Raw genomic sequence first — 15,931 nt, 5'->3', positions numbered from 1 at the left:
GCCGGGAAAATGAAAATACAAGCTTAAAAAATGTAGAAAAACATAGCCTTACAAAATATTTAATTTTAGTGATAAAAGTGTACATATACTATAATCTCCCTCTATGAATCATGAGCCTTGCCGATGGTGAGGGGTCTTGAGTGCTCAGTGATGCAGAGTAACTCGATCGAAGGTGCAACCATATCGGAGAGGTATCTGTTGGGAGCCAGACTGAGGAATGATTCCTGATAAAGGGCATCCCAACCCCGTAGGGGAAGACACCCACCTTGTGACGTTACCGGTCGCCACACCACCCCCTCCGTTCCAAGCCCTGAGGGGTTTTACAGGTGTTCGTCTTTAGACCCTCTAACTGATCACGTCTCACAGTCATCAGCCAGGCCTCGGTCGGGATGCCACCGATGTAAATGCCTCGGCAGACATTTGAAAAAGTAAAATACAAATCAAATTTCGCCTTCACGTAGGCCTCAAACGGACATCTTCACATCCAATCTAACATGATTCCTTCAAACTAACTGACCGAAACCGCGGAAGCGCGAACCCTGCGCCTGGTAAAGATCTGACAACACCGTTCGTGACTGTGAATGCCTCAGAGAACGAACGAGTTTAAAGTTAAATCCGTGCTACACTCGTACGAATCAAAATTTTGTTTTACGCAGCATAAAAATTGAGGCCTACACCCCAATCAGTCGACCGGTTTATGTCGCCTAACAATGGGAACGCCAACCTCATTCCGGTCCGCGCAGGAGCCGAGGACAAACTCCGCACCACCACCCGGTCTCTTCATGGTGTCTCGCGTGGCATTACCAAGTCACAATCAGGACCGCCACCGGCGGAGGGAAGCCATGCCCTCGGTCCCAGGGCTACCATACCCCCGGCAGCGCTCTTGAAAGAGCAGCTGCCCTGATAGAGAGCAGAAGCTCTTTCAGTAGTTAAGAGCGTAGGTGAGGAGGACTTAAACGGCCATATCAACATCACTCAATCTTCTTATTACTGCGCAGCTGAAAGCAATGTGAAAGTACAGCTGCTTTTTTTTTGCAAAAAATTTAACTCTGCATTTTCATGTAATAAAGATGGAGGCACCTTCCTTGGTAAAATATTCTGTAGGTAATCTAGTCATCCGTTCGGATCTCTGGGTGGAGACTACTAAGAAGGGCTTACCAGAAAATTAAAAAATAACATTCTACGAATGAGAGCGTGGAATGTTAGAAGTCTAAAAACGTTTGGTATAATAATATAAAAAAATGTATAAAGGATTTTAAAAAAAAATGGTAATTTTGACTTAATACTTTGTTGTACTGTGTATAATGCAAAATGACGGTTTTTTATGTATGTATATATGACGATTATTATAAAATGATTTTGCAATCACAAAGGTACGGATTGTACTCGTATTTATAAATTGAAAATTTTTAAATCCTGTTAAAATATTTAAATAAAGTGGAAAATTAAAATACTAATATAATATGTGAAAATAAAATGAAAAAAAAAAATTCTGACATAAATTTTTAAATTGTAAATGATAAAGTTTAACAACTCCATTATCCTATAATAATCACATTAATAAAACCGTCCTGAATTTTAATATTTTCAGATACGATTTTTTTAAATATGAAAATAATACGTTTGTTTCTGCCAAAGACGTTACAAAAAATGGTAAAATCTATTTTTAAATGTTATACCAAAATCGTGAATAAATACTATAATCTCTGTTTTTTAACTAGATTAAAATAAAATAATATAAATTCCCTTCCTTATTCACGAATTTTTGCTTGATATTTCACTTTTTTAACTCTCCTTACATTTAATCTCCCTCGCCTAATTTTGATTAGATTACCGCTTTTCTTTTAATATGCGTTGTTCTAAAATATATGTAGTTCTGAAATACACAACTATATTATCATGTTAAAAAGTCATTAATTATACTTGGCGAATGAAGTTTCTGTGTAACGTATAGAAAAAAATCGTAGAAAAATTAACTTACTTTTTTCTTGTTTAGCCTCCGGTAATTACCTTTCAGATATTACTTCAGAGGATAAATGAGAATGATATGTATGAGTGTAAATGAAGTGTAGTCTTATACAGTCTCGGTTCGTCACATTCCTGAGATGTGTAGTTAATTGAAACCAAACCACCGAAGAACACCGGTATCGACGATCTAGTATTCAAATACGTGTAAAAATAATTGCCTTTACTAGGATTTGAACGCTGGAATTCTCGACTTCCAAATGAGCTGATTTGGGAAGACGCGTTCACCACGAGACCAACCCGTGGGTTAGGAAATAAAAGTTAACCTACACCATTGATTCGTCGATTTCGTTCTACGTAAAATATATTAAATGACACTTGCTTATCGCTTGCAGTTTTATTAGCGTAAAAATAGAAAAAGATATTATTTTTAGGAGATTTTCAGAAAGATTGAACACATAAGAAAATATAGCGATAAAAAAATTATTTGTTATAACCTGTACTTTTAATTTTTGTTTATCGTTCTGCCAAGTACAATTTCGATTAAGTAAATTTTAAAACGCCCGTGTCATATTTTTTTTTAATTACAGCATTCTAAGCGTTTTGCGATAAGTTGGATAGGTTGAATCCTCATGAGAGTACAGTTTCGACCAAGAAATTTGTTATTATTAACTTTAAAAATTGTTCTCGGCATTTTAACAGCGATTCATTCATAAAACAAAAGAAATATTGTATATTAATTACATTGCTTTGTAATTACATACAAAATATATTTAAAAAAAAAAAGTCTAAAACTTCGGTCCCTACTGTACGAAATTTCAAGTTGCAACTGTAAGCCCTAATATATATTTCATTGTTTATAAAACTAATAGCGTGTTATAATTTAGTTCCAGTCGGTTGTTGTAGTACTACCCACCGGGTTGGTCTAGTGGTGAACGCGTCTTCCCAAATCAGCTGATTTGGAAGCCGAGAGTTCCAGCGTTCAAGTCCTAGTAAAGCCAGTTATTTTTACATGGATTTGAATGCTAGATCGTGGATACCTTTGTTCTTTGGTGGTTGGGTTTCAATTAACCACACATCTCAGGATTGATCGAACTGAGAATGTACAAGACTACACTTCATTTACACTCATACATATCATCCTCATTCATCCTCTGAAGTATTATCTAAATGGTAGTTACGGGAGGCTAAACAGGAAAAAGAAAGAAAAGTCGGTTGTTATAGTAGGTAGTGGTAAAATTATGTATTTCAAATGTGTGCGAATTTTAAATCCAAACTTACCGGGCTAGGTTATCTTAGTAAGAAAATATGCTTGTATACGAGGTTGCATAATTTCAAGGCGCGTTTTTTTCACTTAGCAACTTAGGGGAATCTAAGCGATGTGAAAATGTTGCTGAAATGTTCCGTCACCAGTAGCAAACCTGTATGCAAAATTTCGGAGGGAATGGATAAGTGGAAGTGCTTCAAAATTCGACTGAAAGGTTCCGTACCGTGAATTCTGCATACATAGTCCAAGATATAATAAGATAATATGAGTGGTAAAAAAATAATTTTTATCAAAATAAAACTAATATTTTATTGAGTAGCCTAAATATATTACAACACAACATATTGATTGTAACGCGATGTTCTTTTCTTATTCTTTTTGTATTATTTTATAGTTTTTTTTTTAGGGCGTCACAGTGATCGATATAACCATATATCTGTAAGCGATAAAAGATTTATACTTTATTTACGTTATAATGATATTTTTGACTTTAAATATACTAATTAAATGAAAGTATTTTCATAGATTATTATTAAATATAAATTTTTTTACGCGGTAAGTAAGAAATTTCGTATCTTACTATTTGCGGCAGGATGCAATTGCAACTGTCTGTATATTAGCGAAAGATACCGTTTCATCCGCATCTTTTTAATTCATAGTACTATAGAATCTTCGTACATCACGCGTCGCTATCATTTCATTTCGGTTTCAAATTGTTGCAGTAGAATTCGTTGTACACAGGTGATTTCAACGATAACAAATTTATCAAAAACGGCCCGTCACAACGCAGCATGCGTTTTTTTTTCTTGTGAAACGTGTTTCTTTTTAAAAATTGTTCAATCGTATTGGCTCTCGGTTTATATCATAAATTTTCATCACCTCGATTATTTTATGATGACTGTCTAAATGTTACATATTTGGAATCTCCTGAAAGTTTTTTTTTTATATTTAGGTCAGTTGAAAGAAAACTGAAAGCGATACGAAAGTATTAGTTTTCTAAATTTTACGTGGAAATTAGTGACAATTTTTACTATTGACAGTAACAGCAAAATCACATCTTAAGTTACATTAAAAAGGTTCGGGCTTAAGTGTAGGTTAAGATACGGGATATTATATGGTCGGTCGCTCGTTCACCTACTAATGAAATCTGTAAGTTTACGTTAGAGTAATTTTGTCTACCTTTTCCCAATAATCAAGAATCAAAAAAAGCAAGAAGGCCGTCCCACGACATGAAAGCAGCCCGGCCCAGACTGCCGGAAAAAGAAAAAAGATAAAAAATCTCTAAAATCGAGATTCTTTTTCCTTACTTCACGTTACAAATCGTACTACTCCCTCTGCGAAGGGTGTTTATCGGATTCTCCACAAAACTAGGATCCTGTCAGGCGGATTCCTGCTAGACTGAAAGGCACTAGAATCGAAACGGAGTTGCGCCGTGGAGGAGGACGCAAATATATTACGAGGAACACAACCCGTGTAAAATACTCTACGAACACGATTTTTTTTCTTTTTCTGTTTAGTTTTCGGAGCCAAAGTAAGATATTTCTTCAGAGAATGATATGTATGAATGTAAATGATGTGTTGTCTTGTATAGTCTCAGGTCGAACGTTCCTAAAACGTGTGGTTAATTGAAACCCGACCATCAAAGAACACCGGTATCCACTCAAAGGATCGAATCGCGATTCCAAACTCCGTCCATCTTAATCTAGATATAAATGTATAAATGCTACTAAAAATTTAAATACCCGAAAGATTAATAGAAAGATCCGGCAGCAAGGGACGACTGATGTTCAGGCTCTGCAACGAATAGGGAGGATAAAGCATCCTCCATCGTCTTTTCGTTCCGTTCCGTTCGTAAATCGTTTCGCTTTCCCCTTTTTGTTTTAACTGTATATATTAATGTATTCACGGCATACGGAGTTATACGAAATTTGCTAAAAGAAATAAATATACTTTTCGTTTAAACTTACATCAGAAAAATTTAACCAAATCGCTTGTACGGACAGTATATGTGCAATTCTAAAGAAATTTGGTTGTTTTATTACGATAAACTGTTATCGTAGTCATTATAGTTCCCGATTGTCCTGTATTATTACAACTACTGTAATCAGTATCACATTTGTTATCATTATGAAGAAAATTTTTCCTCTTGCTTAAATTCTAACGTTTTGCCTGTATATTTTGGTCTCTTGTTTTGAGTTGATGCATTTTATTAAATGAAATTTCCATTTATTAGCAATTTATCACGTTAATTTACAACAAATTTAAAAGAGGCGTTTTTCTCGACTCCCAAAAGCTTAGCAATAATTTTTTCTGAATCTGTTTACGATTCTAACTAACACTTTTTTTTTCAATATTTCAGGCACAAAACATACAATACCACCAAATTTTCTCCTTGATTTAGATTCAAAGAATTTTAATACTAGTTAATTTTACCCTTGGAACAGAAATCAAGCTAAACTATTTCGCTAGCCTAACTCGAAAGCAAAATGTTTTCGTATATCCGTTTATAGGAACTTATTTTTTTATATAATGTCCCAAATCAGCTTTCTATTCAGTTTTGAATCGTTCTGTTTACTCTGGTTATTTATAATTTGTTTTGATGCCTGTACTCTTTGGAGGTCGGTTTACATTTTACTACGCCATTTTCTCCGGATTGGTCCGTCTGTTACCAAATAAAAATAATATAATTGTAATAATTGAACTTTGTAAGTCGATGAAGCGAAATTTTTAATTATATTTATGTATTTCTGTTATAAATTATTGTGTATAGCCTATGTTGTAAAGGTATTTGTAATATTTTATTATCTATCAAATATTACTTTATTTGATCATTATTGAAACGATGTTTATTTTTAGATGAAGAAGCGAGCGGTGTTTATTGTTTTATTCACGACAAACAATAGATACTCGTACGATACCGTATGTGTATGTGGCGTAATCAGTCATTAAAACCTTAATTAACTAATGATGTATTGTGATAGAATGAGTTATAAATGTTTTCGTCGACGTGTTGGGCATTTATAATTAAAAAAAAGAAAAGAAAAAAAGGCTGGACAATTGCTGAGAATGCGCGTAGTCATACTGTAATATTATTACTTTATTTCCTTACGTATAAAAACTAAAACCTCTTCGTATTCTCTCGGATACCCGACCTTATTTATAACTCGCAAGGTAAGTGTCAGTCAAAATTCTAAAAATATTTCTTACGAGGATCGTTTCAAACTTCTTTTTTCTTATAGTTTTATTTTATTTATAATTTTTTTGCTAAAATTCATCCTCGGTAATTAAATTTAAAAAAATCTGATGTGGGTGACTTTCTTGTACACCTATTAAATTACATATACACATTTTTAAAAGTACATAACATTTTATTTCATTAATAACTTTTGATATATTTCCATATTTTTTTTTATTGTTATTATTGAATTATTATTTATTGTAAAAGTGTTTTTACAATCAGAGGTTAATAATTATTAATAAATCAATATATTTAAATTAAAAAAAAAAAAAAAGGAGATGAAGTCTAATTCAAACCGATATGCCTTTCCCTTGTAAGATCCAAATATTTCATTAATAAAAATTTCATTTGGCTAAACCTATGGAACCAATGAAAATATGTACCACTTATGTTATATCGTTGAAAAGCTCTTAGTGAGGGCTTATTACTGCAGTTAAAAAAAAAGTCAAAAATCAAATTTCTTTTGAATTTAGGGCTGTATTGGACACTTGTTCAGTCGATTACAATCAAAAGAGGAGGTGCATAACTATTTGTTAACAATATTCTTAAATCCAAAATTTCAACATTCTACGGCTAATCGTTTTTTAGTTATGCAAGATACGTACATACGTACGTGTATGTACAGACGTCACGCCGAATCTAGTGAAAATGAATTCAGGGATGTTCAATATAGATATTTCCGTTGAAATCTGGAAACCGAATTTTTTCGCGATCACAATATTTCCTTTATACTTCGTACAAGGAAGTAAAAACAAACTGTCCTTGCAAAGCGGAGGAAGGAACTGCCGCTTGAAATTTCAAATGAAAATTTCTGTGAAAAATTGTTGACAATTATATTTTATTCTCATAGCTCGAAATTTTTTGTTTAAATGCATTCTCAGCTAAGTAAAACGTAAAAAAAAGTGGAAGATATACGGGTACGGGGGGCTCAATTCTTGTTCGAAATATCCGAAATTTATTTGAAAAGTTGTTAGAAACTGTATTTTCATTTGTTAAAATTTTTCTGGTTCATCCTGAGAGCAAAAAATTACGACACCTTTCTCTCTGGAAAGGGAATCTGGTTTAATCGGTTTCTAATCATATTTTTATCAATGAAAAATTAATTTTGTATCATTTAGTTTTTGTCATTCTTTTGCATAAATTTATATAAAAAAAAGTTATTTTTGTAGAATTTTACTAATATTGTTTACTAGTTTGCATTTATAATGAATTCGAACTACATGTCGCTGCTAAGTTAGAATTCAGATTAAACGTTTTATACGTTTATGCTTCTTGTTGCGGGTCAAAAAATGCGCTTTATTCCTTTAACATTTACGCGTTATCGATTCTCAACTTTATTTTTCGTAACGTATCAAATAAACATTATAAGTTAAGCCCTATGTAATTAATCTTTTAATTAATTAAGCCCATCTAGCCGAGCTAGATCTCACGTTTTATTGCACTTAAAATGCGTTTTATTTATCTATACCTAACCCTTGCCAAAAATTATCGCTTATTTCCAAAGAAGTATTTGTTAAAATTTGACGTAGGGCGTCTTGGAAAATCTGGATTCACCAAGGGCACCCACCGAAAATCGAAAACGTTTGGGAAGCGCTGACGTATTCCGACATTTTGAGAATTAAAAACGTTACTTCATGTTTTTGCGTTTGTAGTTATGAATGTGCGATCTTTGTTAAAAAGAATTCTTATTAACAATTTTAAATGTTTTCGGGGAGATAAGTTTGATCTGTTCCAGTTGTTGTCGGGCCGTGGATGCTTTGAGGCATACCTACATCGATTTGGTAGGAGAGAAACGCCTATGTATCTCTTTTGCGATGACGTTGATACAGTTAAACATACTGTGTTCCATTGTATGGCTCGGCGTAGTTTACGAGAAGTTACTGGTATTGATGGGCTACAGCCAGAGGACTTGGTAGACTATATGTTAACGTCTGAGGTTAACTGGAGGTTGGTAGACGGATTTGTTGCCGAAGTAATAAAGAAAAAAAATGAAGAGGAGCGACGATTAGGGCGATAATGCGTGTGCGTGTTAAGGATGGGTGGACAGCCCTAGTCGGGAGGACAGACATGCCGAGGTGTGCCGGTTTCGTTGATCGACTGGGGACTCCAGGGGAGATATATATATATAAATTAAAAAAGGGGATCGATTAACATAGGTGAGGGAATAAAAAATCAAAAGATCCGGCTGTGGCTGGCTGACCTGCCATGCCTACCGGCAGTACGTCTACTGCCGGTAGGGGGGAGGCCATTTCGCGGCGAGGACGCACTCCTGGGCTGTGCTACTTAACTGGATGACCGGTTTAGGGGTGTAATGGAGGGGGGAAATGTGAAACATTTAGGCGGTAATATTGTTGAATCCTTACTCGCTTCCGTTAATTTGTGCAGTTTTAACAAATTTTGCAATTTTCACCGGTGAGGTAGATTGAAAAATCAGTAAGTGGTTTTTTGTTTTTGTATTTTTTACATAAGGATTTTATTAATATTTGAGTTCGGTAGAAAAATTGATAGAGGAATAAAGTAACACCAACTCGATATATTTTTGCCATTTCTATAAAGCGAATTCTTAGGTTTAAAGTCAGTACTAAATTATAATTACTAACAATAATAATAATAATACTAATTAATAATTTTAATTTTAATAACACAAGTAAAAGACATTATTATAGGTTATAATGTACGTATTATTTATAATATAATTTTACATTATTTCGTCCTCAGGTCATAATGTAGATAAAATGTTTTCGGACCAGTAAACATTTTAGCTGCGTTGTGTTTCAGTAGCATAGTTAAAGGTCACAAACCCACAGGGTTGATTTAATGGTGAACGCGTCTTCGCAAATCAGCTGATTTCGAAGTTGAGTGTTCCACCGTTCAAGTTCTAGTAAAGGCAGTTATTTTTATACGGATTTGAATTCTAGGTCGTGGATACCGGTGTTCTTTGGTGGTTGGGTGTCAATTAACCACACATCAAAGAAATGGTCGACCTGAGACTGTATAAGACTACACTTCACTTACACTCATACATATCATTTTCATTCATCCTCTGAAGTAATACCTGACGGTGATTTCCGGAGGCTAAACAGGCAAAAACTTTAAAAGCCACAAACTAGCGACGAATTGCGATCGGCCATAGTTTTTGATATCGTGGTTTTTATTATAAATGTTTCAAGACCCTCCCTTAGTCCAAAAAAAAGAAGAAAAGTTATCGAAATTTACGAAAGCTGTATGTACCTATGTACGTCTTTTGGCCTGCATTTTTGATTAATACCTCAAGAATGGTTCAAATAAATTCTTTAAAAATTGTTAAAAGATTGAGCTTTTGTATTGGTCCGTCTTCAAACAAGTACACTTTTTTTCAATCATTGAATATACTGCGTTTAAGTCCAAAGTTATTATTTTAAATTATTTAATATATCATTTTTATTTTTATAATTTATATTGGTATTTTTTAATTAGCTGAAGTAGTTTCCCCAACGATTAAAATGAGTTTTTTTTAATGAATCTGGCTTTTTCTAGTTTTTTCCTCTGAGGAATTTATTTATTCCACTTAAGAGGCGTTTTTTGCGACTTATTTATCATATATAAGTTTTTTATCCGTCAACGAGTTTATTCTTTATGTTCATATTGTAGCTTCTTAACATTAACGGATTTTTTTGTTCCGAACAGATGTTTGTTGACAACAGGTGGTATTTCAACGTAATCCACCTGGCCGTTATATTTATAACCGATTAATTTCATATAAAATTTTTTATCGTAAAAAAAATGTAGCTAGATTTATTATAATTACATATATCTTAATTGTGTAAAAAAACGTAATTTAAAATCTCTTAATTTAATTTAATAACTAACACCTACATCTTATTTTATTGAATAGAAAAATGTGAGTAACCTGTTAATTGTTTTTACCCTATTAAGTGTTAATTAGACCCTGCGGTATATTTTAAATATAACCTTATATTTAACTCTAAAATATCTTTATTTCGAAATTTGTAGATACTGAATGAGTTTTTTTTAACCGGCTACGTCTGTGTTGCTGTTGAAGCAGCATACTTAAAGGCCACAAACTAACGAAGTGTAGCGATCGGCCACAGTTTTGGATATCGAGGTTTTTTATAAATGTTTCAAGACCTTCCCGTAGTAAAAAAAAAAAAAAGTTATAGAAATTTCCGGAAGCTGTGTGTACCTCTCTCTGTAGGTCTTTTGGCTTGCCTTTTGGTTAGTATTTCCAGAATGGCTCAAATAAATTCTTTGAAAATTACTAAAAAAAGTTATATATGGAGAGCATTAATGGTATTAAATTTGGGATAGAATTAAAAAAAGGGCAGTTTTCGCCGTTTGTAAATTTCAATTTTTTTTAAAACTGCAGAAAATTATGCGACCGGATTTAAAATTGGAGGATATCAACATTATTTCTAAACAGTTTTTCCTCATCTCGAAAACCGGTTGAGCAAGTAAGTTGAAATATGCCTATATATATATATATATATATATATATAATACACATATGGGGTGTCCCCCGAAGAAACTGATAAACTTTCAGGACATTTTGTTGATGAAAATAAAAATAAAAGGTTTTTATAAATATAGGTCTGGAAACGCTTTGTTTTCGAGTTACGATAAGCGTAAGATTTCACCCGGATTTTAGCTCTTCTAATAAAAAAAACCCCTACTGTAATTTTTGGGACGCAAATTAAGGAGTAAAGTTTGTTTTTTCTTACATAATTTGAGATGAAAAATAGGGTAAAAAGGTCCGTGTATTGTAAGTCTAGCAGTTTTTATGATATCCGGCGTAAAACACAAAAGTCGGTGTCTAAAACAGGTTTTTTTAGGTTTGTAGTACAATAGCTTTGTTAAATGATTAATAAATGTGGAAGATGTATTAATAAAAGCTTCTAAAGAATTCAATTCTGAGAAAATAATGTAAATGCAGCCTACAAAAAGTAAATCAAACTATTAAAAATTGGTTTTTTGTTGAAGCAAAATAGAGAGAAAATCGTATTATTCTTTAATATTAAAACGCCTTGTTTTTGACCTTATCGGACAAGGAGGTTACACATGTTTTATTATGGATGTATTTATTGGACCAATTCGGGTGGATTTATAATATATATATTATAATAAATATATTAATATATTATAATATATATATTATAATAAATATATATATTATTATTTATTAATAAATAATAATTTTAATAAATCCTGTTTTAAGCCCCAAAAAGCAAGGATGACACGCCTGAAGTTTTTTTTTGTTTTTACTATATCTTGTATTAAAGTAGACGACTCGGAAACTTTTTTTTAAGTGTTTCCCACGAGATCCGTTTAAGAATATAATAGTTTCAGTTTCTTTAAATAATTTTTATTAATTTATCTGTTTTTTACATTTTCGCAGTTATTAATAATGTTTTTTGAAGTAACTGTCGAACAAGAAGCTCAAATAGAACCCATTTTTTTATTACTTCCTTGTACGAAGTAAAGGAAATATTGTGATCGCGAAACATTTCGGTTTTCATATTTCAATGGAAATATCAATTTTGACCATACCTGAATCCGGTTTGACTAGTTTTGGCGTGACGTATGTATGTGCGTATGTATCTTGCATAACTCAAAAACGATTAGCCGTAAGATGTTGAAATTTTAGATTTAGCACTGTTGTCACATGGAATTATGCACCTCCCTTTTTGATCGCAATCGAAATTAAAATTAATGAAATATTTGGATCTTAAAGGGAAGGCACATCGGTTTGATTCATACTTCAGTTCTTTTTGTTTTTCTTTTTAACTTTTTTTAAAATATAAATATATTGATTTAATAATTATTAACGATTGTAAAAAAAGTTTTGCAATAAATAATTCAATGATAATAAAAAAATTAAAAAAAAAAACAAAATTATTAGTGAAATAAAATTTTGTCTACTTTTAAAAATGTGTAATTTAATACACATTATATGTGTGTGTGTGTGCAATAGATTTGGTAAAACATCTGATTATTTAATATTAATTGAAAATTATAATATAGAATCGTATTATTTTTGGATTTTCTTAGCAATTTTTTGTAAAAATTGTATATATATATTTTTTTTAAAATTATTTGACAGAAAAATAAAATCAATTTTTTAATCGTATTCAATTTGCAGTGATTGTTGAAAATTATTTTCACTCGTACGGAATATGTACAAGATTTCTGGTGTGTCGTATAAATAAAAATTAATAATAATTAACCTCTTCCGTTTAGTCAACTCCTGTATACCGGTTAATATTACAAATATTAATTTTTACCTTGCGGTGTAGAATAATCGGATTTTGTTATTGGATTATTTGGTAAACAATTTATTTAAAGAGTAATCAAGGGACTTTTACTCTAACCTAATATCTCAGTTAAGATTGTTAAATTAATAATTGTATAGATATTTAATGTTAATAAAAAGTAATATTTTAGCAGTTGTGTTCACGTTTATTAACGAATTGGAGGATCGTATCTCACTTTCAAATGAAGTAAGTTTAAATGAAGTGCAGAAAAACTATGCATATGTAATTTAATAGACGTACAAGGAAGTCATGTGGCGTCCAAATCAGATTTTGAATTTATATTTATTATATACGGTATATATTTTTTTCATTATAGCAATTATACTAAAGATAAAGTAAAATTTGGACGATTTAGATATCATTTGATCAAAGAGGGCAAATCGTTTTTTAATTATGTATTTCTCTCATAGTTATGGTCTGGGTCGATATTGAAATTTTAGTGGAAAAAATAAGGTGTTATATTAGGTTTCGTATATAGAATTAAAATTTTAAATAAATCGTTTATTTAGTATTATATTAATTTTTGAAGCTGCAGAAAGTATATAAATGTAATCCAGTTATTGCAGATTCTTTAAAAAAAAAAAACTACGTCCTTTTTCAAAAAAATAAATAGAAATATGAATAAAATATTAATATAATTTCTGTAATTATTTTAATTTATTTAATAAGGAAACATGTGATGGGGCACAGGTAATAATTCCTTAATAAAATTAAAGGCGTATTGGTTTTTTGTTCGCACTGAAACTAAAACCAAACTTCTTACTGAACTTTAACTTTATCGTATATACTGGTGTTGTCATATCGAATTCAAAATGAAGATAGTTTTATCATTTGAAAGCCAGATTAGTCGAATCGTCGATCGGTTACGTGTTATTCGTCTCTGCTAAAGATACCTACTTTCCCGACAGATTATGGGCTTAGATGGATTCCCACTGCCCGGAAGGATTTTAAGGTCAGATGGAGTTCTCGGTTTTTTCTCTTTCCATTCTGATGGTTTTTTAAAACGTTTTGCTACATGTATTAACGTTAAAGAAGAGGTACCAAGATTTTATCTACAGGTAACAGTTATCTTAGTACGTCTGGTTTATATACGGTTACAACAAAAACAGCTTTGAACAGTCATAAAATAATATAAATTGGTAGTGGGGGGGTAGTAAACTTCAACATCGTAAAAGTAATTAAATTATTATTTATGTAATTGATAATTATTAGTCGATATGGATTTACTTACAAAAGAGTTATCTCTAAATCATTAAGATTGCATTCGATATAAATTTTTTAATTTAATACTTGTATGTTACGGTGAATTTTATCTTTTGTTTATTTAAAACATTTATTCTCAAACTTTTTCGCCCACCGCCCATATTGCGAATCAAAAAGTTTCTTGCGCCCCCAAAATTTTAAAATACCATTGTTAAAAATAATTGCAATCGCTGTATTTAAGATGCACTCTTAAAAACAGCAATTAAACTGTTTTGATCTAGCTTTGTGAGGTATTTAATGTAGCGTTGCAGTTTTGAATTTTGTCCATTTTTTGCCGAGATATTGAAATCTTTAATGATCGAGACTGTAACATGATCTTTGGTTAAGCTGAAAGCGGGTGATACAGGTTGCAGTCTCAATCTTTAAAGATTTCAGTACCTCAGAACAAAATGAAGAAAAGCCAAAAAGTGCAACGCTACATTAAAGACCTCACAATTTGTCATTAAAACTAGATCAAGGCCTTTTAATTTTCATATTTATTTGTATCAATACGTTTCTTCGATCGGGAGATACGCATTAAAGACAAAAGTGGCCTTTTTTCTTTAAAGTGGGATATTTTGGTTCAGAAAAATCTTAGAGATATAGAAAAAAAGAAATTAAAGCTAAAGTCTTAAGCTTTTAAACGATTTTAATGCAGTTTACTGAAAACATTTCGTTTCCCCGATGCGCTCGATCAAACACGAAAAAAAATCAAATTTAAAAAATTTTTCTTCTCGCTGATTTTTTTTTTAATTTGATGATTTTTTAAATGTGAAGTATACTGTCAAAATGTAGATTATTCAAGCTTTAATTAATTTTTTATTCGTCTTTCTAAGCCTCTTGGTTGCAGAGTTAAAGTACTTTGAATACAATAATCTTTTATCATAAAATGTAGGAGTTTCCTTTAATTTTTTGTGCTAGTGTAGTAGGTATTTAATTTTAGTTCGAAATATCAGGAAAACATAATTTTTGCCTTTTTTATAATCGATCATCCATCGCCTTCCTAGACCGCCTGAACGCCCCCAATTTTCTGTGGACCTTCTACCGCCTTCCCCTGAAGGCCTCCAGCGCCCACAAGGTATCGTTATCGCCCTTTTTGAGAACGAATGATTTAAATTAATCGTAATGAAATTTCATCGGTCCTAATTCTCTAACAGATGCGTTAAAAATTAAGTTTTAGTTACGAGAATATCTTGAATTGGTGCAAAGTTATCTACAGTTGTTATATTTATTTATTTCTAAATAAAAATTAATTTGTAATATTTAATCGACGGTTTTAATTAATTAATAATAACTTTTATTGTGTTTTTACAGACAACTGCCGGCAACGCGCAAACGTCATCGATGGTGCCTCCTGGTACACAAATTTTGCGTGCTGTTAGCATTCATGGAGCGAAACCTGTACCACGTGAGTGTCTATCTATTAATACTTTCTTTAAAAAAAAAAACATTTTTATTATTGTAGTTTTATTTGATATCAGTATTGAACCCAGAAATATTTGTTGATCTCCACGCCAGAGCGGTAGCGTCTCAGCCTTTCATCCAGGGATCACAGGCTTCAACTCCAATCAGGCGTAGTATTTTTCTTATGGTACAAAATTCTACTTCCATACTAACTCAAAACTACTGTGGTGAATTATTGAATTAATTCATCAAGCAAAAAAATAAAATATTATACGTTATTGGGATATTTAGGAATAAAGCGAAGCTTCATAATTAACCTAAAATTAAACAAAGGCATTACAGTTACTTTGCAATGGTTTTATATACGGGTATTGAAAAAGTTATCTATTTTGTATCTAAAATTTTCTGGATTTTGTTTTAAAACTACTGGTTATATTTTTAAAGTTAATCGCTTATTTTGTAAACGGATCGATTTATTTTAATGTTTTTCATATTGTTTTTTAAAGT

At 31.7% G+C, this 15,931-nt stretch overlaps 1 protein-coding gene across 4 annotated transcripts in view; it reads left to right on the top strand.

Annotated features, from left to right (window-relative positions):
* Positions 1–15,931, top strand: part of Dp (transcription factor Dp) — a 438,878-nt gene that overhangs the window by 379,164 nt on the left and 43,783 nt on the right. For all 4 annotated transcript variants that reach the window (XM_075357897.1, XM_075357900.1, XM_075357899.1 and 1 more), the window contains one exon: positions 15,335–15,428. In XM_075357897.1, coding sequence (XP_075214012.1) covers positions 15,335–15,428 — 94 coding nt within the window. The remainder of the gene's footprint in view (positions 1–15,334; positions 15,429–15,931) is intronic.

This window comes from Lycorma delicatula, chromosome 2, assembly GCF_047948215.1.
Source record: "Lycorma delicatula isolate Av1 chromosome 2, ASM4794821v1, whole genome shotgun sequence".
NCBI classification, from domain to species: Eukaryota; Metazoa; Arthropoda; class Insecta; order Hemiptera; family Fulgoridae; genus Lycorma; species Lycorma delicatula.
Note: the sequence above shows the minus strand (reverse complement) of the source record. Positions and strands in the feature narration are given on the sequence as shown.